Source organism: Exophiala aquamarina, assembly GCF_000709125.1.
Source record: "Exophiala aquamarina CBS 119918 chromosome Unknown aczIA-supercont1.1, whole genome shotgun sequence".
Classification (NCBI taxonomy): Eukaryota; Fungi; Ascomycota; class Eurotiomycetes; order Chaetothyriales; family Herpotrichiellaceae; genus Exophiala; species Exophiala aquamarina.
This window is the reverse complement of record NW_013550587.1, coordinates 2,710,824-2,737,104: the sequence shown is the minus strand read 5'-3', so window position 1 is coordinate 2,737,104 and position 26,281 is coordinate 2,710,824. Positions and strand designations below refer to the sequence as shown.

Below are 26,281 nucleotides of genomic sequence, written 5' to 3'. Positions count from 1 at the left end.
GTCAAGTCATGACCTTAAAATAGATCGCCCTTTCATCCTCCGCCTGTGCGGGGAGGATGTCCCGTTAATGCACGCTTAAAGATTCTCGAAAAAACAATTCCTTCCTCTCCTCATTGCGAAGATAGCCTCAAAAGTGATGGCGACGGCTCTTCTTCTGCCAGAAGAGAAAGCGTATACATGGGAGTAGATTGTGCTCCCATAGGTGGTATTGTCTTCTGCCCCAAGCTACATGTTGAGTAGCTTTTAGGCAGCAATCGCATAGGTCGTCCCTCACAATAATGAACGTGGGTGGTCCCAGGTGGGTGGACAGCCATGGTGCTTTACTGTGCTTAAGCGCTCTTGGTCTCAAAATTGACTAAATCAAAGCCTTCACCGTACCATTGGTTCCAATCCCAGTCTGTACTTCGGTGATTTTCTTGCCCGAAAGCTCGTATCATGAGTTCCCCCTTTTTTTCTGCATCTGCACCGGCGAGGAGCTGAGCAGCCTGACTTTTGTCCTTGGCTGTAGCTCCTTGACCCCAGATTGTGTTGTTATGAGGGTTGACAAAGGTCCCGATATGTCTCAAAGTCACGCTGATTCGTGCGCCATCAAAGGCAAGCTCGGCGGGATCCTTTTCGGAGGCAAGTCTCTTGTCGGCTCTGATTGCGTGCAGCCAATGCTGATTCGTCTCGGGGCCAAGGACGAAAAGGGAATTGTGCGTCAAGTGGATGCGCTGCGAAGGTCGGATGGTCTCCCCACCCGCCTGCTCTCCTTCGTCTGATACTTTCGACTTTTTGGTCCTTAAGATCATCGTTCGCCTAGCACCTAGACTGAAGTTGACGATCGTTGAGCCTTGGACAATATCCAAAGACTTGTCAGAGTGTTCTGAGATATTATCTTCGCTATTGCGGTACCACTGAATCAATGCATGGTTCAGCGGATGCCTCACAACACTTTCAGCTGCTTTTCGCAACTTGTCGACAACTGGGTCAAATGGGAGGAGGACGGGCGACTCATCAGCAGGATGCCTGTAGATCGGGACTTGAGAACCGTCTTCTAAGATGTCTCCCTGAACAGCAACCAGGCGAGGTACTTCACCGGTTCTATGGAACATCTTTTGCCACTTGATTGACTTTTTGCAAGCGTGAAAAGCGGCGTCAGCTTCAGCTTCGTCAAGCAGATCCACGTAAAGTCTCGAATCGCCTTGTCCGATCTTGTCTTCTGGGCCTAGCGTGTCTTGCACTAGCTTCGTCTTTTTCTTTGGTAGCATTCCGCCACCAGCTTGTGTAAGCTCCACGCCAGAAGCGTCGTATTTTAACAAGTCGATCTCAGATTCAGGATCTTTCTTGCTACCAGGACTGATGGTTCTCGTTTCGGCTAGGGTTTCGCTGCTCGAATGGGCAGGCATGGCCGAAGATTCGTGCGAAGGGCGTCTCTTGCGTGTCTGTGTGCCCTGGTTTTGTTCCTTGTGCTCAGCAACGTTCACGGGGTTCGGAGGAGGAGGACGAGGTGAGGGCGGTTGTGCGGATGTAAGAAGACGGTCATGTTCTGAAGGGTTTAGATCACTTGCCGACCTCTTTCGAGGCGGATTGTGTTCTACTTTTGTGGAATCGGATCGTTGGTAAGATGACTCACTCTTTGCGTAAGAATTCAAACTAGGCACAGGAAGGTCTTCCACGATCTTCGATGATGTTCCTTCTTCAACTGTGGGTAAGTGAGTATCGCTCTCACTCTCTAGCCGTGCAATCCAATCATTGATATGTTGTGCCGAGTTATGGGACTTGTTCGTCCTCGACGGAGGGGGCAGGCTCACTTGAAAAGTTGTAGGGAAGTCCTCTTCTCGTATAACATCGCCTAGTAAACCGGCAAGGTCATCTCGGAGTTCTTGACAGTCCATGCCATTTGCACCCATGTCATCAGCCATCTGTCTCACTGCCTCAACATGGCATAACTCATCATTGAAACCGAGAAGATCTTCAATTATGGTTACCTGTAGACCGTGGCACACGGCATCTAGCACGGTAGCATAGACCGATATATTGGATAGCGAGCCGCAGATATACAATTCAGTGATGAGCATTGTGCGAAGCTGCATCAATAGTGATGTATCCACAAATGCGGAATAATTTGATTTCAACAGAACCAGGTCCTGGCTCTGATCAATGGCTGTCGCGAGGGTTTCGGGGTATCTGATGCCCCACGAGCCAGGAATGCAGCACCTATATTTGGTGGGGGTCATGGTGGGAGCGAGAAAGGCCTCGCGATCATGGACAACATCTGGCTTTGACGACGGGGACAGCGGATCTTCGGTGGGTGAGCGAGTGTGATCGGGGTTATTGAGGTACTCACCAATCTCCTCACTCAGCTCTTCATCTTTTAGAGATTGCCTCAGGAGGATTGCATGTGAGCCAGTGGTTGTGGAAATCGACGATGTCGTGTGCTTGAATTCTGTCCCACACCATATGATGACCCCTTTTGCGCGAAACTCGGCTACAAGAGAGGGGAGATCCGAGATAAAGGAAGGCACGTTTTGAACGGGTAACCTTCCGTCAGGGTCGACAAAGTCGTTCTGAAAATCGAGCAGCAGTAAAGCCTTTCTAGTTTCGATAGGCGGGCCGGCAGGGAATGATCCGACGGGGAACATCATGTTTTCCCGAAGCGGTGCGTCTCATCCTGGGTCGAAGGTGTCACGACAAGACAGGAGGAGCGACCACGATATAAAGACAGTCCTTCATCCGAGGCTCTTGGAGTTGGGGACTCGAAAGACTGTGACGTGACAATAGAGGTCTGTTCCAAGTGACGGAGCGGACCGAGATGCGTTCGGTGACGATTTTGGAGCCAAATTGGTGTGCAAGTTGATGGGGTGTGAACAACAGGCAGCCAACAGGCCAAGTTGAGACTTGTTCGAGCGAAGCAGAGGCGGTTATGGCGACTTGGCGGATGGCGGTAACAAGTGGGCCAGGCGGTGGTCGGAAAAACAGTAGGCAGGACGTTTGGTTGGGGGGTGGTTGAAGGGGTGTCAAGAGCGGTGGGGCGTTTGCTAGGGCATATAAGAACCCAGCTAGGGCTGCAGCTTGGTGAGAGACTGGTTCAGATAGCTTGTTTGATGGCAGCAGGAGGAGTGTCGAGATAGGTTTAGGTGGAGTGTGGCTGAGGGAAAGCGTGGGAGGAAGTACTCGGTACAGAAGCCAGGCTCTGAGACTCTCAACTGACAAGCCGTGCGAAGTACGAGTAGTGAAATTTCTTGGTTGTAATTCCCGTGGTGGAGGCACACCAGAGGCCGGAGGCCGGAGGACAATGCGTGATGCGTGATGCGTGATATGTGATGTGTCAGTGGGGGCGGGCGAGGCAGGACGCAACAAGCAAGTGATTGAGAATTGTTGAGCAGGTTCAAATCAAGGGGTCTTCAAGATGATCCATGATAGTCCCCGCGTGGCTTCCATCGTGGTAATATTGGTTGTGGTTGTTGTGGCTCTGTGGTGGAAGAACAGCGACAACAACAATTATATTAATACCAAAGTGTGAGATCATTCAGTGACGGGTGTGACCGGACGGCGGCCGGGGTTGGTATACGAGACGGTCGGAGGGTCCCTTTGCTATGCTGTCGGGCGTCCTCCTAATAGTGGTCTCAATGCTTCGCGCCTAGTCGTGGATTGATTTCGGTGGCAGACAAGGCAGAACACCACTAAGCATCGAACAATCAACCCGCAATCATGGGAAGATTTCTATGTAGATCGAGGGTGCGACTAGTTGCAACCGTGGAAAGTCAGACGCCGACAAGATCAGGGAGTCGAGAGAAAGAAAGTGTGAGGGAAGTGGAGCTCGTTCAACGGTGTAGAATCGGCCGGGAAGTGGCTTCTACGACTTTCTGCACATTGACAGAACGAGGGACTCAGGAGCAAGGATGGGGAAGAGAGGCATCCATGGTGCATGGATAATCCATACCGAGCGGTCACTCAACTACGGAGTCGGGAAGTCTGCGGGAGGATAAGAAACCTTGGAAAGCGATGGAGGCTGTCTCCTCCTCGGTAGGCTGTGGCAAGGAGCCAGTGTTGTCGTTCTGGCACAGCGGGTCGAGGGGAACTGCAAGCCACTGCATGGCGAGCAGGGAAGAGTGAAAAATGGGGCATGCGGGTGTCGATACAGTTACTAGTCGAGAGTCGAGAGTTAGTGGCAAAAGATCCGTCGAGAAATAGAAAACTTGTAAATTAGCAAGTGACTTGCAAGGGGTGGGAGGAAGCGGAAGCGGAAGCGCAAGGGCCACGAGTCGATGATCAACGCCATCACTTGCATGGACCAAGGACGCAGAAGGCGCAGAAGCAAAAAGCGAGTGGTCGCAGGGCTATAAGGACAGGCAGGGTTGATTACAGGAGATGTGACTCTGCGACGCCGAGTCTCAAGTGACTCTTGTGACTCTTGTGACTCCTGTACCTCGTAGCTCGGCCGCAAACCAGGACACATTACAAGCATCATCATGGATCGATGGGAAGCAAGACGAAACAGAGTCGTTGCCGCAGCCGCGTAATCAGCGACCGCCAGCTCAAAGGGCCGCTTGCCTTGTCCAGTAAGTGGGCAGCGTAATGATCATCGCCCCAGTAAGTGCTACAGTACGAGTACGTTAAGGAGGGAGCGAGGCCCCAAGGACACAGGCGTACAACGGGGAGATGGAGACATGGACTCTGACCAAAGGGAGTGTGCTACGGTGCATCCAATCAACACGTGTATCGAGCGCAAGGTTCGGAGCCCTTGTACCGTAGATCAGTCCTGAATACCTACAGTAAGGCACAGTACTCCGTACTCCGTACATTGGATCTCACAGCACTCCGTACTCAACCCAGTCCTTGTGTGACCGTGGTTGCTGAGATACGAATATCCACCCTGGAATGGTGCTTGTCCTCGACTTCCTCAGCCGAGGATCTCGTGCAGGGAGTCGAGGACAGGTGACAACTTACAAGTGGGATTTTTGTGACAGAAAAGACGTGCCAAGTCTGTTATTTATTTGGGCGCCAAGAAGTCTGCCGCTAATTCTAAAATGACTGTATTTTGTCACTTGTAGAAGCATGATCATGTGATGTACTAGGATATCTACATTAAGTCCTTTAGTAGTAAATTTTGGTAGAAAGGACCCTGAGTAGTGTCAAGCCTCTAGTATTTAGCGCTATGATAAGCCTCTAAAGGCAACTAGTGTCATGACGTTCGTCACTTACCCCTTGTCTGTCATTTATTGCCTTTTGTCTGTCATTTTACTAAAGTGACGGACAAACTCGAACCCTACTTACGAGTACAAGTGACAACGCATCTCCGCAGGGCCCCCAGGTGTCCCCGGGCATGGATATCCACAAACGCACCGACTCCCCGACCAATGCATCAGGTACGGAGCACTCCTTAGGCGCTACCGCGATTCCTTGCACGAGAGTCCAATGCCCAATGTCCATGATAGGTGCCATCCACCCACCACCTCCTTCTCCACATCGCATTGCGCGAGATTATTCCCCTTTCTAGTCAGTACCTCGTATTTCGCAACAGGCATATGACCTGGGATGCCCTCCGTAGATTGTGGAGGACAGCATTGAAATCAGATTGTTCCCGCCTCAGGGTGGCCTCGAACCACTCACAAGGGTTCCGCTACGCCAGCCGCCTATAGCGGCGCCCAAAGCGCCCAAAGCTTGAGCCTATGCCTATTGAGGGCATTCGCGGCCCTAACGCTCCCGCCTCGTTAGTTCGTTAGTGAGGGCTTGATGAAAGAAACCGACCAGGAACACCTCGTACTCAGCCTAGAGGACTCTTTTGCGGAGGAAGCCCACCTGCTGCTTCTGTGCTGGAGTCTTCAAGCAAACCCGACCTTCACCGCATCAACCTGTTCCAGATGCATCATTATTATCGTCTCATGACTGACTCTACCGATAAGTATGGGGGCTCGAGACGCTATATCCCATAGCTACTCGCTCCTTGTTGATCCAACATAATGATCAGCCTCGATCTTAGGACAGCACGGCCGCTGTGCGTTGGCCGCGATAATTTATCGTGAGCCTAGCTGTGTGGTTTGGGTAGCTGTGCCTTTTAGCCTGTGCCCACCTGTTCCCTTCCGATGCTGGTCGGCAGAACTGCAAGCCTGTATTTTCCCCAAGTGATCGTCGATACACAAACCACAGCCTATGCAGCATGTACTCCTTCAAAAGATCGACATAGCTATTCTTCTGCCGTTTGATGGGCCATCACGCGACCCCACCGTCTCGACTTGCTTTATAGGATCCTAGTCGGCGCCCTCTCGTTGGCTTCGCTCCCACCATCACAACCCCATTGTCCTGAGTTCTCCTTGTTTCGGTTCAGTGTTGCAGCTTTACATATCCTTCAAGATCGCCCGCATCACAGTGGTGAAGCACCGTAATCTAAGACTAGCATTCGACACCATGGCATTGTGGGATACTCGCATTGCCTGTCCCAAAGATTCTCGACAGATTCTCGATAGATTCAGCCCGATTCCTCAGTACTAATGGCCGGGCCCGTTTCTTCAAGTCTGCAGATGCCACCGTCATCTGTTTGTAGTGGTAGAAATCGCTATCTCCACGTGACTGATAGCTGACATGGAGGAAGGAACACGAGCCGACAATGTCCCCTATGCAAACATCCAGATCATGTCTCAGTCGAGATCGCTGTCCTTGTCGTCGTTTTCATCGTCATCCATGCCCATTGCCGTGTCCATCAAGTCTTTGACCTTGGCCTTGATCTCCTCCACCTTGTTGTCCTTCACCAAGCATGTGTGGTCGTCAATCTCTTCGATAATGTAAGCGTTGTTGGATTCGCGGTCAATCTTTCGTACCATGGCCATTTGTGGTGGGTCGCATTGGAGCAGCGCTCCTTTCACTGCCTTGGGCATAGGCAATAAACGTGAGGTGATATGCTTGAATCCAGAGTCTTGCTCCGTAAATTTGCAGCCAATACCCTCCTTGACGCGAATCTCACTGTCAGAAGAACTCGTGTGGAAGTGGTCTATTTGCTGGGTTTACTCGACGCGGACGGGGAACGTTTCCACAGGGTGACCCTGAACTGATCTGAAAAGCCTTGGCATGTATTTATAGATCCCGTGACCACCGCCAATATCGAAATTCAAGTTTACCACCTCAGGCGCCTATGTTGACTTCTTGACCTCATTCATTTGATCCGATCCAAATGTGCTTTCCCAGGCCTCGTAGCTCGGATCGGTGAAGATTGCCTCAATTTGACGTCTTCGAACCCCTACATTGCCCCCGTCGAAGATCGGCAATACTACTACATCCTTCAGCAGATCCCCAAATGAGTGCTCTCGAGAATAGGCAGACACGCCAACGAGATTGATTGCATCCATGACAGAAGCGACAGCATTCTCGGACCCCAAGATTTTGGCTTCGTAACACAATTCTGCACCAAATCGCGTTCGTCCAAATGAATGTGCGGCTTTCCATACCAGAGCTCTGGTAGCCTCGCATCGCGTTTTGATCTTGATCAACAAGTCCGCCACGCTCTGCTTATGGATTATAGCCTCCCTGGAACCACGTGAATTTGTTTTGGCCCACGCCAGAGCACGATCAAATGTTTGCCGCATAATCCCGACCCCCATTGCACCAACAAGCGCTGCCGATGCTGTGAACGTCATCTCTACTACGTCAGCTCCTTTTCCTGGTGGTGCCAGCAGATTCCTCTTGGGGACACGCAAATCTTTGAATCGGATGTGCGGACCATTAACAGCGGTATGGCCAAGTGTGTCTGGATGAGAAACGACCGAGAACGCGTCGGCATGGTTTCTCTCGATGTCCTCCCGAGTCACAATGACAATGGCCGTTTGCCCTCGCACGTCTTCAGCGGCGGCCCAATTGACAATTCGGCAAACGACACATTGCAGATCAGCACCCCTATCATCCCAACCTGAACAATTGGTTGCCCATGCCTTGGTTCCAGTCAGCAGGTCATGAAGGCTGAAAGGAATTGTACGCCTTACCTTTTCGCCATTGATGATATACTCGTCCCCCTTAAGTTCTGCAACCGTTTGAAACCCCGGTGCTCCAGGCTCAGCGAAGTTCGCACTCCCGTCTGGCTCCGAGAAGACTAAGCTGGCCAAAGGAGCATCTGTACCAGCAAGAAAAGGTTTCAAAAAGGTGGCGTGTTGTTCTGCTGAACCAGCCATGATTAAGGGCGTGAGGCCAAGGCCAGTCCCCAGTATTGTAAGGGATGCACTTGTTTCGACTGCATAGAATTCTTCCACGACGAGCGCCGCCTCAATGAGCGGACCTCCACCACCTCCAAGTTGTTTGGGAATCTGTGCCTGGATCAGACCTGACTTGACTGCTTCCACGTAGATTGGTTTGGTTGACCGAAAGCGATCTTCCCATTTGAGGTGTGGAGCGCCTTGAGGTTCGTATAGCACCCTTGCATCTTTCAGATGTGCAGACGCAAACCCTCGCACAGCATTGCGTAGAGCAGCCTGTTCCAGCGATAATTCGAAGTCGATCATTCTGGCACGAAGAACCTGATGGTTTGATTTTCTTACTCAATCGAGAATGCTACAATCTTCCAACTGTTGAAGCTCTGTTGTACACTTACTACGAAAGTACAAAGCTTGAGACCTTGTCCAATTCTTTACAGGCAGCAGAGATTCGTAAACAAATGCATCAGCTCTCAGCTATTGAACGCCTTACATCCGCTGAGCGCCGATCGATATTTGTCGAAGCGAGGCCCCAGATAGGCGGAGAGTTGCCGAGAAGCTAATTATATGCTTACGCCATATCGCATGCGGAAGCCAGCATCCGCATTGACGGATACTAGGTTGCAACATCGTAACCCCCACGTCAGATTAACATGCAGAACGAAGAACACTCATCCTTGGGAAATATTGGCGACACGGCAGCCTCGAACTCAATTGTTGAAGTTGAAGAGGTTACTGAGTGTGAAATTCTTGGTCATGTGTACGGATGGCAAAGTGGACTGATATCGGTCTGCTTCCACTACCACGACTCATGTAGGCTGTTGACGGCAGGTCTCACTGATTAATTTTACCAGGCTCTCATTCTAGATGACTGAGTTTCCAATTCCCCTATCAGGCAGGTCATATTCGATCCATTCTAGGTTGCAGCCGTGCTAGTCAGCACAAGGGATAGATTCATACAAGCGACTGATGGTGATGTTCATCGCATGAAAGGCATCGAAATATGCATCGAGTGAGTTATGGCCAGCTTCTAAAAGCATGGGGGTCCTCGGACTTCAGTCAAGGTTCCAAACAACAAGAGGACAGACAAGCAAGTATTGATTGTTACACCAAGACCAGCTGATTCGAGGCCCTCGCGCGAGGTTATTTGAGATGAGAGGTATTAGACAAACCAGCTACGATTCCAATCCCGGGTATTACAATTTCAACACGCTGATCTGCCAGGTTCCGATTGTGCACCACAGGTGTCCATCTAAGCCAAATTCATGGATGTTCACTGAGAGGGCTTCGTGGAGGAACATTTCGTGGCGACTTGCAGAATGTAAAGGGTCGTTACCACATTAACTGCTGAAAAGACCTGGGCAACTGTGACATTTAGGGGAGGGGAGAGGAAATGTTGGATCTTCACTGCCGTTCCTGTTCCTGTTGCTGTTCCCTTGACGTTGAGCTGCCTCTGATGGCCAAGACAGACATGGTAGCTAACTTTTCCACGCACCCAACAATACTCGGAGGTCATCAGAATGGCTTGATCCAAGCGTATCTTCTTATGGTGCCTGAGACATTCGAGTCCCCTTCAAGAACCTCATCGTCTCCGTGACTGCCCTACAACCCCCCTTGGATGCGCGTCTACCGAAGTGATCTATCCTTATTTCAGCCTTCGTCATGATGGCCATACTGTCACACTTGCTCGTCATCGTCCTCGCACTCTTTGCTTCATCTCTTTACGCTATTTCTCTCAATGTTGATGAGCCAGGTATGCCCAAGTTTCCGGACTTGCTTCTCCTAGGGTCAAAGTCACTGATTTCTTGCCAGATTCCATCCTCCGTGCTGCTGAACTGACGGCCTACGGTGTGCAAGCTCTCTATAATGGAAACCAAACCCATGGCGTCCTGGGAAAATGGCCATATCCTCCCTATTTCTGGTGGGAAAGTGGTGCAGCATGGGGTGCCATGGTTGAATACTATCATTACACGAAGGATCCGACCTATCTCAATGTCACATACCAAGGCTTGATATCGCAGCTTGGCCCAGCATTTGACTTCAATATGCCGAGTGAGGCATTTGACGAAGGAAATGATGATCAAGGGTTTGGCCATTGCACCTTACATTATGCTGTCCATCCACTCACCTTGACCTAGATTCTGGGCATTTGCCGCCATGTCAGCGGCCGAATATTCTTTCCCTCAACCTCCCTCGCCTTTCCCTCCTTGGATAAAAATCGTCCAAAATGCTTGGGAGAGTTTCGCTGGTCGCTGGAATACCTCCGGCTGCCATGGCGGTTTGAAATGGCAATTTCATGCCGAGAACGCAGGCTGGTACTACAAGAGCACTATTTCAAACGGGGGCTTCTTCCAGCTATCAGCTCGGCTAGCTCGTTACACAGGGAACGACACATATTTGCACTGGGCAAACGCCATCTGGGATTGGACAGAGGGAGTCAGCCTCATTGACGAGAAATTCAATGTCTATGACGGGACAGACGAGCTTCTCAACTGCACAGCCGTTGATCACCACCAGTGGTCGTACAATGTGGGAGTCTTCCTATACGGAGCAGCAGTCCTCCAAAATTACACCAACAGCTCTCAGGTCTGGATGACCCGCACGCTTGGCCTCCTTGACAGCGTCAACACCTTCGTCACTCCAGACGAAAATTCCACGAACATGATTTTCGAGCACGCATGTGAGCTCAAACAGATATGCAACACGGATCAACTGTCGATGAAAGCGTTTCTCGTTCGATGGCTTGCGGGTACGTCCCTCATGGCGCCATTCACTGCAGGAAGAGTCGGTGAACTTCTGCGCACGTCAGCAAAAGGTGCAGCGGAATCATGCACAGGAGGTCCATCCCGCAACAGCTGTGGTTCAAAGTGGTACATCCGTGGATGGGACGGAACGACCGGCTTGGGTCAACAGCTGTGCGCCATGGAAGTCATGTACGCACTCCTGGTCAACCAGACAGATTCCCCCGCCAACGCCCTCACTGCCAATATCCAGCCTGCTCCGCCGGTCAACGTCACAGCAACAGCTTCGCCTCAACCTAACAACACCGCTAGACCACTGCATGACGGTGAAGGACCCGGTAGGAAGAAGCACGCCCGCTCCAAGATGCCAGTGGTCCTTGTCACGATTCTCACTTTGCTTCAGATTCACTGATCAATGCTGGCGACTTCAAAAGGTGCCTAGCCTACCATTTCGAAGACAATCAATAGGTGTTGCTGCCATACGATGTCTGTTTCACAATACACCCCAAAATCACAGCTGATCTAAAGTAATGAGTGTACGGAGTGCACCGCTGGAACGTGACAAAATAATCATAGAGGCTAGAGCAACTCCATTAGCCCCATGTTGAAGTAGAAAACCAAACGAGTATACCCTCGATAAGTAGTGAACAAGTAACTCTCGCGAAGTTTATCAGAAGGCATTTCTTCAACTTTTCTGTGCGATCAAAGGTAGAGTCGGCCAGAGTCCCGCCTTTTTCCCGGTTCAAAGACAAGGCTGTGGCTAGACTATCTTGGTGCATGGCATGACGCCTGTGGCGTGCGACGTGATATGACATACAACGCTGACTCAGCGCCCTCCCTCTTCGCGTGCAAGGTGAAAGATCAACCCTGACGGGAAAGATCTCATCAGCGAGCTACTGGATCCTTCTTATGGTCTGTGTGAGTTTCATCCCATTTCCCCATTCTTGAGATCTTTCGAGGTATACGTATGAGGGGATGGGCTCCTAGGAATGGCTTCACCTTCACGATGAACGCTCAGAACGGGCCAAGCCAGGTTGACTCAGGTACGCCCAACTCGAGGCGGCTTCAGAGCGAAGAGTTCGAGGGACAGTTCGCGTTCATCGATGGTCTGAACAGCCGCAAGGGTGCAGAAAGGGCGAAAACCCGGTCGTTCGTGACTAAGCAGCACTACAGGAAAAGAAGGTTCGACAAGGCTCAAAAAAGGGACGACGAAGGGAAGCAGCAACAGGCTCCCACAAAGCACGTCGTCGCTTCTGCCGTGGCAGGTGGTAGAAAAGACGGCCTTGCTTGGGAGGACGCCCAAGCGGTGAAATTACGCCAGCAGGATTCTGATGCTACGCTGCTAGAGCGGCTCGGTGGAGGGCGAGCAGACCCCTTCAGCTCCTACCCGATTCCTGCCACGAGAGATGTGCATGAGCTGGTTGATCACTGTAAGTCTTGGTAACTACACTTGCAACACCCCTGGTAATACTCCATACTAGACATGGAGAGAGTTTTACTTATACTGCGTCTAACTCTAACATCCCCATCAGACTCATTCGTGATACCATCACTGGTACACAAGCACTGGGCGCGCGCCGTACGGCGCCCGAGATCCTGCTGGGAACTGTTTAATCTGTACCGGCAAGATGAAATCCCATTCTTGGGGATGCTGCACCACGCAGCGCACCATCTCGCACGGCTGCGGGGCCTGGACTCGACGCTTCAGTCAATCGAGTTCAAGGATCGGTCACTCGTTGCGATAAATGCCAGTCTTCGAAGGAAGAATGCACCCTGTAGCGATTCTACCTTGGTAGGGATTGGCTTATTGGCAAATGCAGAGGTATGTGCACCGTCTGGGGATGAGAGGCGGGAATTAATCTCCATGATAGCGTCTCTGGGGTGATCAAGAAGCTGCACAAATGCACTGGGGAGCTCTTAAGCGGCTTCTAATAGAAAGAGGAAGCTTCCCTGCTTTAAAAGGCAACCCGACTATGCATACAAAGCTCGTATGGTAAGTTGAAATAAATTGTGCCGTTTTCCCTCCTAGTGATCTGCATACTGAGCATGTCTACAAGGAGTTTCATAGCATTGTCCTGGCCGACGGATGCTGGCTACCCAGCGTATGTCAGTGGTTTCTCAGATATGATTGGCCTTAGGCCTGGAATCTCAGCCTCGGATCCCAGGTCTGCTCTCGAACGCAGTTGTGATGAACTTACTGAGTTCATCGAACGAAGAAAGATGCAGGTTTTGAAATGTCTTCCAGCCAATCCACAACAGCAGAACCGCTTGAGGGCGCATAGATACCGTACCACTGCTTTCGAAGACGGAGCACCTATTTTTACATCATTAAGTGAGATGGACACCGGCTACGAGAGCCCAGATAAGCGACGAGCAGTGGACAATTGTCGGATGGCATGTCTAATTTATCTAAATCTCGTCATGATGGAACGTGGTGATCTCTCGAAGACGACGGAGGACTACTTGAAAGCTTTGATCCAGATAACTGACGACAGCGATGACGACAGCAGTCTCACAGCTAAGCATTTGCTTTGGACTTTGTTGACACCCTTTGAGCAAAGGGACGAGGGTCATTACGAGCGGATTTGGAAATCATGCAGACTCATTGGTGTCGTAAAGCGATCAACGCCTCAGACTTGGTTGATCCTCGAAAAGGCTCTGCGAGTTTTCCTGCAAATACCCCAAGATATCAAAGTGTTGGCAGACGTCCTGGGCAATTGGAAATGGAAATCTTCGGATTTCTTGAAGCACATTGACTCCAGGCCCAGCTCAGCAGTGGCAGGGGTGCTCTGGCGTCAATCGCAGGTCGTTACTTGCTCTGAATACTGCCAGATATACCCTCGCAAGCCAGCAATATTCTAATGCGAAGATAATTTAAAGAGCGCCGTGTTATTTGGTAGATTTAATGGTGGATGTATCAGAGTACGTACCTGATCGCCGAATCAGTATGACGCCATCCCCATTCTTTCTTCGCTTCACTCCAAGTTTCGTGTCTGCGGCTTTAATTAGTGGAGTGGATTCACTCGTCACGTTCTCTGCCCACCAGGCAGTGACAGACAGTCGAACTTACAATGTGAGTTGAATTTCTTCTGCATGATGCTGTTTGCTTTAAGCCACCGCAAAGTACAACGTCGGTGGAACAGTTGCCCACGGGCTTGTCGCACAACCATTGCCGTGTAAGTGTGGAACCATTCTCCTGCGCGCATCGAATACTCGGGCTAATAAAACCCGACCTGCCCAGACCCTTTCTACTTCTTCTCACCGTCTCCTTTGTGGTCTGCGGCCTGCTCGAGGCGACCAACGTTGCTATGAGTAGCCAGAAGGTCTTTGACATTCACACCGATCCCGATCCCGGTGCAGGACAGGAGGTTGCTGGGCAAAATGGAGGGAAAGATCCGCGATACAAATACACGACCCTCACTGGGTATTTCTTGCAGGATGATGTCTCCACTGATCCGTACGGGTTTGATTTCACGAAGACAAATTTCGGCCTGATCGATCGAGCCTATGATTCGGACACAAGCCTCCCAAATAATGGGCGAGATCTAACATGCTGGGAAAGATTCGAACACCACATATCCGAGTTGAACGGGAATGCCAAAAAGGTGCGACACAACTCCGGAACAGCTGCCAAAGCGAAGTACAAACTACTGTTCCTTGGCCGTCATGGAAATGGTTTCCACAATGTTGCAGAGCGGTATTACGGAGCTGTGGCGTGGGATTGTTACTATTCGACACTCGATTCCGACAAAGACAAGGTCATGACTTGGGCTGACGCACATCTCACCAAGGAGGGTATTCGCCAGGCTCAGGAAGCGAACACATTCTGGAAACACCAAATCAAAAATGAACGAATGAGCCTTCCACAGTCCTACTACGCCAGTCCCCTGGACAGAGCTCTCGAAACAGCAAACGTTACATTTGGCGATGTCCAACCAAACGGAACCGACTTTAGGCCCGTCGTCATGGAAAGAGCTCGTGAGGGTGCTGGTATTCATACATGTGACCGACGAAGTTCAGTGACTTACATCAACTCTCGATTCCCAAAGTTCATTACCGACGAAGATCCACTCCTCACCGAGACGGACACGTTCTGGGACCCCATCTACCGCGAAACAAATGAAGCCTTGGCCATCCGACAGGCTAAGCTCTTGGACAGCATTGTTGCCAAAGACGTCAATGAGAGGATCAGTATTACAGCACATTCAGGTGCCATAGCCATGTTGTTGCACGTTATCGGGCATCGCACATTCGCTCTTGGTACCGGAGCAGTAATTCCCGTGCTCATCAAAGCCGAGCCAGTGAATCACGGAACCAAGATAAGAGGCGAAAATGACAATATCACCGTTGATGGCCCAACCCAACTTGACTACGAAATAGATGACCGAGACAAGTGGCAGACAATACCGAAGTGCCCAGCGGATCTTGACCTGGAAACCATTGGCTTTGAACGGTGGAAGATGGGGTTGAAGGAATTCCTCGCCGGTGTCGAAAACGCAACACTTCAGATCGAAGAAGTTGCTTTCAAAGGCCGACATTGAACACTCAAGTGGATACGGTCATACGCTCAGACGATGCTACGAGATGATGACTTGAGCATGATCACCGTGTTAGATTTAAAATTTCATACCCAGCAATAGCTGTGCAAGAGCTACTCATGCACAAGCAGATAGATCAATGGGTTCCTTTCCAAAGCATTCCCTTCCCACCTTGGTCTCCATTTGTTTTCCAGGACGACCTTCCACCCCACATTGTGGACATGCATCTCTTGTAGAGGAGCAAGAAATTTACCTCCCGCTTACCCTCGATTCGATGTGGTTCAAGCTTGGGAGAACCACTGACTGCACTTGTTGAATCTTTGATATTGCCAAGACGGAATGACCGCTAAAACGAGTCTAGCCGAAACCGGAGTGTTTGGCCTTTTCCTGCCAACTTTCTCACACCTCTTTTCTTCTTGCGTTTTCATCTTTTGGAGTATCCTTCCTCTCCCGTTTGAGACCCTTCAGCGGCGAGGTATTTACTTGCAATGGCGCGCATGGATCGCTTGATTCTCGCCCGGATTGTTGCTTCATGATCTTGTTACGGGCGCTGCTCGTCGATATATATCGGCTACCGCAACTGGCTGGAACTTGTGAGAGCTAGGGGGCCTGTTGCCCATTTGGATGATGTTCGCTTCCAATTGTCATGACCCCTTGGTCTGGTAGACCTTGCTATCTTATTCATGGCGCACCGATCTGTCCAAACGCATCATGATAGACGTGAGCACAACATAGGGTCACTGTTCTGGACCCATATCCTCTCCTACGGATATCGCAGCTAGGCCACCGATGTGAAAGCAACCACCAGACATTACTACTACGTGTGAGTCACCCCCATGCCAGCCAGCTTAGCTTCGCTTCTCCATTTGTTGCTATGTCTGCCTATCTATCTTATGCCATGATGCGAAAATTGGAACGGCCATTTGATGTGGAGGACTTTCGGATTGGTGATCTTCATCGATTCTACTGACTTTCCCTGAAACGGACATCCAAACCACCATACACTTTCTGAATTTCATGTTCTCTTTCTGCTACGAACTTCTCAGCTGTTGAGGCGTGAATTTGAAATGCTAATACATAAGGTCATCTAGTGTTCTGACGCTTTGTTCGCTTATTGACATTGTACCGATCTTGCTTTCATTTGTAAATGTTCGACATTAAGTAATATGTGAGTTATAGCTAGAGCTTTCTTAGGTGTTGGCAACAAAGTTAACTGCTGCGTTTATCTTATACGCATTTGCACAGGTATTTTACAAGCAGTGGAGTGCCTGGCCCCTCCATTTAGGCTGCTCATTATCAATCTAGAAGATACTGAGGCAACTTGCTTGAGCTATTTCCCCCCGGTCAAGACTTACCTTGACACCGCCCGCCTGTGGATAGTACTTGGCTGTTGAGACTCCAAGCCTAAAAAATGAAGGAGGTGCCGTGTAAGGTGTCTTCGCCTATCACGACATTTCTCTTCCTTACTTGATATGCAACTCTGCTTGTGTAAGCCGAAGCAGGTGCCTGTCCCTAGGACTCGTGAAGTCACTCAGGCTATTCTGCTTAATAATCGCAGCGAGGCCTTCTCTTGTTTTCCATCGCTGAAGGCTGGGTTGGAGACATAATCGTGCTTGACTATATCGTGGCGCTGTGTGTACGTTCAATCTAGAGCTAATTAGGGTCACTTCGCAGCGCACTCCTATTTGGGAAACCTGATATCAACCAATAATTAAGCAACGTCAATAAATGTTTGGCGCTCTTCCAACATCTCGTATCCCCTTGATCTTTACTAATGGTTTGTTCGTGACGAGAATACAGAAAAAGCCCTCATGGAGTTGAGAGACACATATATAAAGATGCAGCTGCATGATTCTTGTATACTGCGTACAACATTTGCAGATTCCATCATCCTCACCAGGAGCTCAATACGAAGTAACTTCTTAGTATTGCCTATTCACCCAGGTTTCTCTTTTGCCATTAAAGCAATCAGCCCAAGTCATGGCGACATACGAAAAGGCCGAAAACAAATTCGTGACCATCCACGGCGTCAAGCACGCATACCGCCTCTTTGGCCAATCCCAGGGGGTGCCCCTATTCCTACATCCTCACTTTCGAGGAAACATGGACTTCTGGGATCCGGCATTCATCAACCCACAAGCGGCAAGACGCCCAATCCTCCTCGTCGACATCACGGGCGTCGGCCGCAGCGAAGGAGAAGTCCCTACGAAATACTCCACCTGGGCGCAAGTCGCCATCGACGTCGCAGAAGCCCTGGGGATCAGCAAGCTCGACATTCTGGGCTTCTCGATGAGTGGCTTCGTCGTGCAGCTGATTGCGCTGCAGGCGCCGCATCTCGTGCGAAAGATCGTCGTCGCCGGCGCCGGCCCCAGCGCGGGCGAAGGAGTGCTCGCGTCAGATCCGGAATACTTCTCGCAGGTGGCCAGCGCGACCACCGAGGATGAGTCGCGCCAGGCCTTCAAGTGGACCTTCTTCTCGTGCTCGGACAAGAAACAGCAAGTCGGTGAGCAGTGGTGGCAGCATATGACTAGTGCGCGCAAAGACCGCGCCCCGCTACTTGGCCCACAGGGCGTCCAGAACCAACTTGCTGCCGTGGAGCGGTTTTTTCTCTGAGGAGCATCGTGACGAGGGCTCGTATGATCGCCTCGATTGGATCACAATCCCGGTCTTGGTCGCCAATGGGAGCAACGATCTCCTCGTCACTACGGAGAATAGCTATGTCTTGTGGAAGAGGCTGGTCAATGCTGATGCGCATCTCCACCTGTACCCTGACAGCGGGCATGGCTTTTTGGATGAGTATCATGACCATTTCTCAAACCTGGTCAATGTCTTCCTGGATGAGGAGTAGCGGTTAGACGTCTAGCCTTGCTTGATGCTCTGGACTGGTGCGGCAACTGCACTTTGTGGCGGTCGTGTTGAGTTTTGATGTTTTCTGGATGTGGGGAGAAAAGAAATTAAATTCTGGATCTCTTGAAGCTATCGCACCTTTCTAGTAATTTGAATCATCTCAAGAGTGGGAATGTTGGGAAGGCTGCTCCTCCCAGATTCCTCCTTGTCTGCCAGCTGTGCACTCAGCCCCTGTCTTTTAGTCTGACCTAGATGATAGGTCTGGAGAGTTGTAACAACATGAGGCTCGCACTCGTATCACTTGAGGCACAAGATCAATCATTTAGCAGCTTCCAGACGTCCCATAGAATGGCGGTGCTCGATCCAATCTTTGACGGTCCTCACTTGTCTGCCAGTGACACAGGAGATAGGAGGGTCCCTCTTTAATCCGCCTTCAATACCCTCTATGACCTCAAGCAGGGTGTCCTGGTTCGGGTGGCAGAAGTACGCCATGGAGAACCTGTCTTTCCCCTGATCCTCCCGACGTGGGCTTTTCGCAACACGATGTAGCGTGCTCTTCATCAAGCCACCTGAGAAGAACGTCATTGTCTCACCGATATTGATGAGCACGGCGCCAGGGATGACCGGCGCGTCGAGCCATTCCTCATCGTCCTGGATCGGCCCCGTGTACTTTGGCGGACGAACTTGGAGTCCGCCGATCTGGTTCTGGAATAAGATCGTGATCACGCCCTGGTCGGTGTGCGAAGGGAGTCGAATGGGAGCGCTGTCGCTCCCCCGAAGGGCTGGGTAATGAATGAGTCGTAACGTGGTCATCGTGGGGCTTTCATGCTGGTGCATGTTAGGTAGTCTATCTTTCGTCAGCCCGAGCCCCGTCCCCAAGCACGCAAGCAACGGCACGGCGATCTTTTCATGTGTCTCGGCCATGAACGATTGGATCTCAGGATTGAACTTTCGCAGTGACGGGGGCATAGGCTGGTCATAGGACTTCTGCTTGCGAATCACGAACACTTCCTTGTTGTCTTCGGCAGACATGGACTCATTCGCGCCATTCTCGGAGAAGTAGCCCTCAGTCCCCGTTTTCGCGTCGTACCCGGCATTGTAGATGCTGTTCCAAGGTGTTGTGGCTTTCTCCTCGCGAGACGTCCCTCGGAAGAACGTCTCGCTTATCCGGAACATGTTGTCGATCTTGCTTTGTTCCAGTCCGTGGTTCTTGAGGTAAAGGAATCCCCATGCTGAGCAGATCGTCTTAATTTCTTGAGCAAGACTAGCGAGATCAGTTTCGAAGCGAGAGAAGTCTACAATTGGGATGTTGTCGGCTTGGAGGTCTGACATCGTTGGTCATGAGCCTCTGGCGTTGGACTCCAGTCGACTCTTTGACTGCTCAAAGCTGGATCTCTCACTTCTTGGGAAGCCAAGCTGGACTTCGAGGTCCTGAGAAGGCTTAAACCACGTTTGACCTACCATGAGTATGACATTACGGACTATCGCTCTACTGATAACAACAGTCATCAGCACCAATGGGGATTCTTCTAGACAGTAAAGGCTAATGTTCAATTAGGCGCTCACTGACGAAAATTGCCCATCTAGGAAAGGCGGAACGTCCATCTCAACCAGATATCGGCATGGGCGAGGCTAGAGTGATCGCTGAAGTCCGCAGTTGCAGATCCAAGCTCGCCTGTTGGTATTGAATGCTGGAATACGTAACTTCCTAGCTCTGTAGGCTCTCTCCCGCTCTAGCCTATGCTCCCGCCTTGTAGTGAATGTGATCAATCATCCTCCGCCCCCATGATTATCAGCAGCTTTGAGACTGGATATCACGAGAGGTTGGAGGTTGGACGAAGCCAGGAGGAACATTATGTCTGGGTTCGACATGCATCAAATGAGGCTGAGAAGCTACGATAGGGACCACCGCATCAGAAACATTTAGATTCAGGACAGTCCTTTCATTCAACTTGTCGGAGAGAACGATGATGACGATACAGCAATGCCGATGCCGACGAGCCGAGCTCTCTTAAACGCCGCCAAGACTCGGTCTTGCTATCTCTGCTGGCTACCCAGGTACGCAAGGCTACCTCTTACAGGCAACCCTAGTATATATGGCACTTTCGTCACATTCGATTTTGAAACTTCACTGGGCTCGCCGTACGAAGTTCTTTTTGCAGCTTGTGGTGATGGACATGGGTTTAAATCCAGCCACCAGAACTTCTGGCATATTTCTATATTGTAGGCAAAGCTGGCCAATGTCTAGCCGACCAACCACCCATGTACACACACACCAATTTGGCTGCCCTAGTTGCGGAGATGGATCCAAGCGAATTTGGAGAAGAATAGATACCACGCTGAAATACGAATGGAAGCTAGTCATAGATAGAGCCAATCCTAGCAACGAATCGCTTTCCGCAAGAGCCAATTGCTAGGACGTATGAGCGTTCGCAGGCAAGGACCTCAGAATGCTATACAATTTGCCAGAAGCCCGAATTCCACCATCTGGACAGTTGCTTTTGGCTATCTTCCAATGTGTCGATTGGCTGTCAAGATGAGGTATGATTCTTGTCAACTTCTGGCAGACTGTGTCGACCAGGCCCAAACGTAGACATTTTGGGTCCAGGTTGTTTGGGAAAAATGATGCTATACCCCGTGGCACTCCACATCTCACATAAGAATTCTGGAATAATGGCTCCATCGGCCAGAATACCTTGCCTTCCTGCAGAGTCGAAGGCTGGGCAAGAACCGACTGGGTCTTTCAAATCACAAAGGCATCACTGCTTAGCAGCCCCTGACCATAAGGGTGCCCCAAGGATAAATAAAACCTTAGTCAGCGAGGCAGGGCAAGTGAATAGTCCCTCTTGGTAGGGACTTGCATGGAGGAAAGTCGGAAGCCCTGAAATGATCAGATCTTAGAAAGAAGCCTATTGCATGGACCAATCGAAGAGCCTGGTGATCAGAGTCAGCATTCTCTCACAAGTTATCTCATGCGGCACCAGGCTGGATACTAGGATGCCCGCCAACATTTAGGTAGGTGGCCACCAGCTGTTTCATTGGGCCTTTCGTGACCGTGTGGAGGAATAAGTTGTCATCCAAAAGATCGAAGGTTACTCACACGAGTATCAGTCAATATTTCGCAAAAACAACTCCTAGCCGGTACCTACTCACGACGCACTTTGCACGTGACTTCTAGAAAAGTCACGTGCTACACAAAGGCAGATTGCCAATGACTGCATTGCTCGAGCTCGATGACTCAATCGATCTTGGCGAGGATGCGGATGGCAACTTCTAGACTAACTTCCCTGCGGGCTGTGTCCCGTGAGGCTCATCGTTGAAGAGAGCAAGGCCTAATAAACTCAACCGCTCGCCAACAACTTTTCCCATTTTCCAACGTATACTCACATCTACCATATCTCTCTTTCGAAAGGCCCTCTTTCTCAACGGTCGAACTTCCTCTGTACTCGTTTCAGACGGTAGGACTTATTCCGTCGAATACCAATCGACAAGCAATAGACCGCCACTTGCACCCTCATCCTTCACCCCTCCACAGCAAACATCCACAATGGCTGATAACGACTGGGACAATGTTACAAGGATTGGAAAGAGTGTGAGAGCTGGAGGCGGCACTGCGGTTGATCGAGAGCGTGTCATTAAGGGCAAGTCTGCAATCAACGCCGCCGGCCGCTCTGGAGCCATCATCGGCACCGAGAAGAAATATGCCAGCTCCAATACAGTAAGCCCGCCATGCCCCCCAGCCTTTGGCTCTCTTTTTTAAATTCAAAATCCTAATCTGCATCGTTTTCACACAGAAATCGGCCGTGGAAGGCCAGCACCTGACGAAAGTCGATCGGTCTGATGAGATTGTGAAGCCAAAGACCGTCGGCCGCGAAGTTGCCGCAGCCATCGTCAAGCGAAGAAACGAGATCACCCCCAAGATGACTCAGAAAGACCTCGCAACCAAGACCAACATGCTTGCCACCGAGATCCAGGCCTACGAAAACGGCTCTGCCGCCCCCGATCAGACCAAACTCGGCAGACTTGAGAAGGCCCTGGGCATCAAGCTCCGAGGCACGGATATCGGCTCGCCATTAACGTTTGGGAAGAAAAAGTAGAGGTGTGAATCATGCATTTGGAAGTTCGCGAGCATGTGACGCCAAAAACACCCAGGGTAGTCCGGCGTTTCAGTCAAACACGGTCTCAAAACCTTTCTGTTGGGTCAATGAGAGTCATGAATGCATGGATGGGTTTGCGAGATCTTTCTTTGCGAGCGGTTATGTTTGGCAAGTGCTGCACCCACGGCCTATGGTGTATGAGGTTTTCCTTCCTTTTCTTCGACAACGGGCGCAAGAGCATATTACATAGACGCAGTGGAAGCATTGTCCGAAAAGGAAAATTAGTGGTGGGCACACTGAATTGCTCATCTCGAGTTCAACGATGTAGACAATGTCTAGCACATGAGAATCATCTTCAGAGCATCAAATCTTCCTCGTAATTATCACAGATTTGTCTCTGAGTTTGTACTAGCTGTAACGGTCACTGGGCGATGAGGCGTGTAGCGGGATGATCAAGCGCAGGTGAGGGTTTCAAGTAGGGCGAAATATCAGAACACAGGGACCTGTTTGTAGAGCGCTCAGAACCACAACGAGCAGTAGCAATACACGCCGAAGGTGGCTTTGAGATAGAATTCAATAATTCTTTATGAATCTCCTGTCTTAGACATTCCCACATGATTTGATTTGGTTTGGTTTGGTTTAATATCTCCTTCTCAACTCGTGGTTTCGCTCTTTTCTTCGAAGGAGAACAACAGAAACACCCATCTCCGAGCAACTCGCCAACAAACGATGATAGCACCGATGATAGCATCTTTCCAAAGAACCTGACTGACAAGCTGAACTGGCGTAGTGATTGGACATGCTGGTCTAGTAAGGCAAGTGTTTATGTCTTTCCATCTAAGCGTTCGAACCATCCAAGACAACGCCCAATGCGCGGCGCCACGAGATGTCTACTCCGAGGGCAGGATGTGTACCACCTCAAGTGTCTCTCAGTAAAAAGGTAAAGCTGCAGGCTCTCTATGTCATCCTCCTCTGTCATAAGATCCACCTTGTCGTTGTCATCGCCTATGCCATATCGGGGCTGTTTCTAATCCCTATGCGGCGAGGTCTTTCTTGAATCTCTTCTCGATAGCTTCCATGAACTGGCTGGTTGTGACCCAGGCTTCACGTTCCTTCTTGCCACATGCGAGCGCAAGGTCTTTGGTCATAATGCCATCTTCGTTGACTGTGTCGACGACAGCTTTCTCGAGAGACTCTGCCCAGGTGACAAGTTCGGGAGTGTCATCAAGCGAGCCACGTTTGACAAGGCCCCGGGTCCATGCGAAGATGCTTGCAATGGGATTCGTGGAAGTCTCGCGGCCTTTCTGATGCTCACGGTAATGCCTCGTGACCGTCCCATGTGCGGCTTCCGACTCATATGTGAGGCCATCTGGAGTGATGAGCTGGGAAGTCATAAGACCCAGAGAGCCAAAGCCCTGAGCGACGATATCAGACTGGACGTCACCATCGTAGTTTTTCATTGCAATGACGAATCCGCCAGCTGATTTGATCATCTGTGCGACCATGTCGTCAATCAGACGATGTTCGTACCAGATCTTCTTGGCTTCGAAATCCTTCTGGTAGTCCTTTTCGTAGATCTCCTCAAAAATGTCTTTGAAGCGTCCATCGTAGGCCTTCAGGATCGTGTTCTTGGTGCTCATGTACAGTGGCCAACCTTTCTCAAGTGCAAACTTGAATGAGGCATGCGCAAAGCCCCGAATACTCTCATCGGTGTTGTATTGAGTCTGCGCAACGCCACCACTCTCTGGGAAGTCATATACCTTGATGGCTCTCGGTTTTCCTCCATTCTTGGGTGTGAAGACCATTTCTAGTGTGCCTGCTTCTCTAATCACATCGTCCTTCGCCCGGTACTGATCGCCGAAGGCGTGGCGTCCAATGATGATGGATTTCTCCCATCCTGGAACTAAACGAGGGATTCGTGGAATAACAATGGGCTCACGGAAGACAGTGCCGCCCAGGATGTTACGGATGGTACCGTTAGGCGACAGCCACACTAGTGTTGTAAGCAGTGAACAGATGATCTGAGCCAGTCACGACATACTCTTCTTGAGATTGAATTCCTTGACTCTGGCTTCGTCTGGAGTGATGGTGGCGCACTTGACACCGACCGAGTACTTCTTGATCGCCTCTGCCGCATCGACGGTAACCCGGTCGTCTGTCTCATCACGGTATGGCAGACCGAGATCATAGTACTTCAGGTCAATATCAAGGTAAGGATGGATGAACTTGTCCTTGATATCCTGCCATATTATTCTGGTCATCTCGTCGCCATCGAGCTCGACGACAGGGTTCTTGACCTTGATCTTGGTCGGTCCCGAGAACGAGGCCGACCGCGTTTGTTGCACGCTTGCACTCATTCTTCTTGCTTCAGCTTGTAACCGGTTGGCAGCCATTCGGATGGAGGGCGAGGGAGCAGTGAAATGTTTTCTAGAAGCAGCGCCCAACAGGGCAGATCTGATGGGGTTCATGGAGGGCGGAATTTGGAAGAACGGTAATCAAGCCGTTCTAACTTGACAGTGGACACGATAGGACCCGAGGGAAGTACCAGTGGCCATCAAAAGCACAGCTTCCGTTGGGAGAAGGGTTTTACCTTGGGTCTCGAGCCATGGCAGCGTCGTTACTTCGGCGTTATGGTGGGCTGGAGGTAGGCTGACGAATAAGGTGTGAGTACCAGCAAATGACGAAGGAAATTTGCCGAGGGACAAAAAGGTACTGAGGTACTTACCCGGTGCCAGTCATGTGGTGGGGAGGTGGGCTGTGTGGTAATTGCGTGCCTGGTGTTGCAACAGGACGTGGGGTTTCGAGTTTCGAGTCCGTGTGAGCCCTTTGCCGTATTCTTGCTGCCGCTGCTCTCTGTAGGTGCGGAAGAAAACCACCGGAGCTTTTTGGGGCGAGAACGGAGGACGTCTGTGTTGCAATTTCTCAAATAGCCTTTGTAGTTGCTCGGAAGTATACCGAAAGTGAGCGTGCAGCTCCAACTGGCTCGTACTTGCTGGTTGATGGTTGGCGGGCGCTCTTTAGACGCCGTTCTCGCACCGAGTTGGAGTCGCAAGAACATTGAAATGTGGATGTGACTCCCCAACGAAGCACGTGATAATCACGACCCGTGCTGACTCATCGCATTTTCCTCTTCACATCGCATCCTGCGCCAGGAAGCGACCAAGGCCAGTGGGACAATTAGATCTAGCCACGACGCAACACTAACAGTGATACACGGCCTTACTCCTCGTTGTATATCACCACGACTGAGCAACTCTCGACAGCATCCTGTAACCATGGCCGATAAACTGCGAACTTTACAACAGCTCGAATCGCTTCAGGCCAAATACATTGGTACAGGCCACGCGGACACCACTCGTTACGAATGGAGTAACAATATCGTTCGAGACTCATATGCCAGCTATGTCGGGCACCCGCCTCTGCTTGCCTACATGGCGCTCGGACTCGGCGAGAGTAAAGAGGTTCTGCGAGGTCAAATGATAGAAAAGATGGTCAGGGCCAGTGGCCCACCACCTGCAAGAGATGAGGACTGAACGGAAGATATATCGTCGACACCATCTATTCATTGAACAACACCGCCAACCGTCCTGCAGCAGTGAGCAACACACTGGACGCTGTTGTTATATTCCGTGTCGCCCTCGACATCCCCTCGTGGGCTGCAAGCATCAAGAGGCGGTGACCGGTAAAACGATTTTCCTCTCCAGATCTTGACTCTACACACGCCAGTCGCAACAGGCTTCGATCACATGGCTTTTACGAGCAGTTTACGAGGGGCCATATCAATGGTCAATAGGGAGATATTGAATGGCACGAAAGAGGGGTTCAAACAACTGCACGCCATTGAAGCGAAATGTCTCCATTTGCATCAAAATACAATATGTGCAGCAAACCTTCCCTGC

At 50.7% G+C, this 26,281-nt stretch overlaps 11 protein-coding genes across 11 annotated transcripts; 6 read left to right on the top strand and 5 right to left on the bottom strand.

Annotated features, from left to right (window-relative positions):
* Positions 1-329: 329 nt before the first annotated feature.
* On the bottom strand, positions 330-2,627 carry A1O9_00978 (uncharacterized protein; the record flags this gene model as incomplete). The annotated part of the gene is made up of 1 exon (XM_013410139.1): positions 330-2,627. One exon carries the CDS (start codon positions 2,625-2,627, stop codon positions 330-332), a length of 2,298 nt encoding a protein of 765 aa, XP_013265593.1.
* A 3,993-nt stretch (positions 2,628-6,620) lies between these two features.
* Positions 6,621-6,857, bottom strand: A1O9_00977 (uncharacterized protein; the record flags this gene model as incomplete). Its single annotated transcript, XM_013410138.1, has 1 exon — positions 6,621-6,857. One exon carries the CDS (start codon positions 6,855-6,857, stop codon positions 6,621-6,623), a length of 237 nt encoding a protein of 78 aa, XP_013265592.1.
* A 252-nt stretch (positions 6,858-7,109) lies between these two features.
* Positions 7,110-8,468, bottom strand: A1O9_00976 (uncharacterized protein; the record flags this gene model as incomplete). The annotated part of the gene is made up of 1 exon (XM_013410137.1): positions 7,110-8,468. One exon carries the CDS (start codon positions 8,466-8,468, stop codon positions 7,110-7,112), a length of 1,359 nt encoding a protein of 452 aa, XP_013265591.1.
* Positions 8,469-9,824: 1,356 nt separating this feature from the next.
* A1O9_00975 (uncharacterized protein) lies at positions 9,825-11,312 on the top strand (the record flags this gene model as incomplete). The annotated part of the gene is made up of 3 exons (XM_013410136.1): positions 9,825-9,912; positions 9,972-10,245; positions 10,298-11,312. 3 exons carry the CDS (start codon positions 9,825-9,827, stop codon positions 11,310-11,312), a joined length of 1,377 nt encoding a protein of 458 aa, XP_013265590.1.
* A 594-nt stretch (positions 11,313-11,906) lies between these two features.
* On the top strand, positions 11,907-13,762 carry A1O9_00974 (uncharacterized protein; the record flags this gene model as incomplete). The annotated part of the gene is made up of 4 exons (XM_013410135.1): positions 11,907-12,330; positions 12,433-12,722; positions 12,772-12,893; positions 12,958-13,762. The coding sequence occupies 4 exons, from the start codon at positions 11,907-11,909 to the stop codon at positions 13,760-13,762; spliced, it is 1,641 nt and encodes a 546-aa protein (XP_013265589.1).
* A 446-nt stretch (positions 13,763-14,208) lies between these two features.
* A1O9_00973 (uncharacterized protein) lies at positions 14,209-15,441 on the top strand (the record flags this gene model as incomplete). The annotated part of the gene is made up of 1 exon (XM_013410134.1): positions 14,209-15,441. One exon carries the CDS (start codon positions 14,209-14,211, stop codon positions 15,439-15,441), a length of 1,233 nt encoding a protein of 410 aa, XP_013265588.1.
* Positions 15,442-17,418: 1,977 nt separating this feature from the next.
* A1O9_00972 (uncharacterized protein) lies at positions 17,419-18,286 on the top strand (the record flags this gene model as incomplete). The annotated part of the gene is made up of 2 exons (XM_013410133.1): positions 17,419-18,030; positions 18,056-18,286. 2 exons carry the CDS (start codon positions 17,419-17,421, stop codon positions 18,284-18,286), a joined length of 843 nt encoding a protein of 280 aa, XP_013265587.1.
* Positions 18,287-18,603: 317 nt separating this feature from the next.
* Positions 18,604-19,617, bottom strand: A1O9_00971 (uncharacterized protein; the record flags this gene model as incomplete). The annotated part of the gene is made up of 1 exon (XM_013410132.1): positions 18,604-19,617. The coding sequence occupies one exon, from the start codon at positions 19,615-19,617 to the stop codon at positions 18,604-18,606; it is 1,014 nt and encodes a 337-aa protein (XP_013265586.1).
* A 2,215-nt stretch (positions 19,618-21,832) lies between these two features.
* A1O9_00970 (multiprotein-bridging factor 1) lies at positions 21,833-22,382 on the top strand (the record flags this gene model as incomplete). The annotated part of the gene is made up of 2 exons (XM_013410131.1): positions 21,833-22,003; positions 22,080-22,382. The coding sequence occupies 2 exons, from the start codon at positions 21,833-21,835 to the stop codon at positions 22,380-22,382; spliced, it is 474 nt and encodes a 157-aa protein (XP_013265585.1).
* Positions 22,383-23,416: 1,034 nt separating this feature from the next.
* A1O9_00969 (isocitrate dehydrogenase [NADP], mitochondrial) lies at positions 23,417-24,775 on the bottom strand (the record flags this gene model as incomplete). Its single annotated transcript, XM_013410130.1, has 2 exons — positions 23,417-24,375; positions 24,424-24,775. The coding sequence occupies 2 exons, from the start codon at positions 24,773-24,775 to the stop codon at positions 23,417-23,419; spliced, it is 1,311 nt and encodes a 436-aa protein (XP_013265584.1).
* Positions 24,776-25,657: 882 nt separating this feature from the next.
* On the top strand, positions 25,658-25,915 carry A1O9_00968 (uncharacterized protein; the record flags this gene model as incomplete). The annotated part of the gene is made up of 1 exon (XM_013410129.1): positions 25,658-25,915. The coding sequence occupies one exon, from the start codon at positions 25,658-25,660 to the stop codon at positions 25,913-25,915; it is 258 nt and encodes an 85-aa protein (XP_013265583.1).
* Positions 25,916-26,281: the final 366 nt, after the last annotated feature.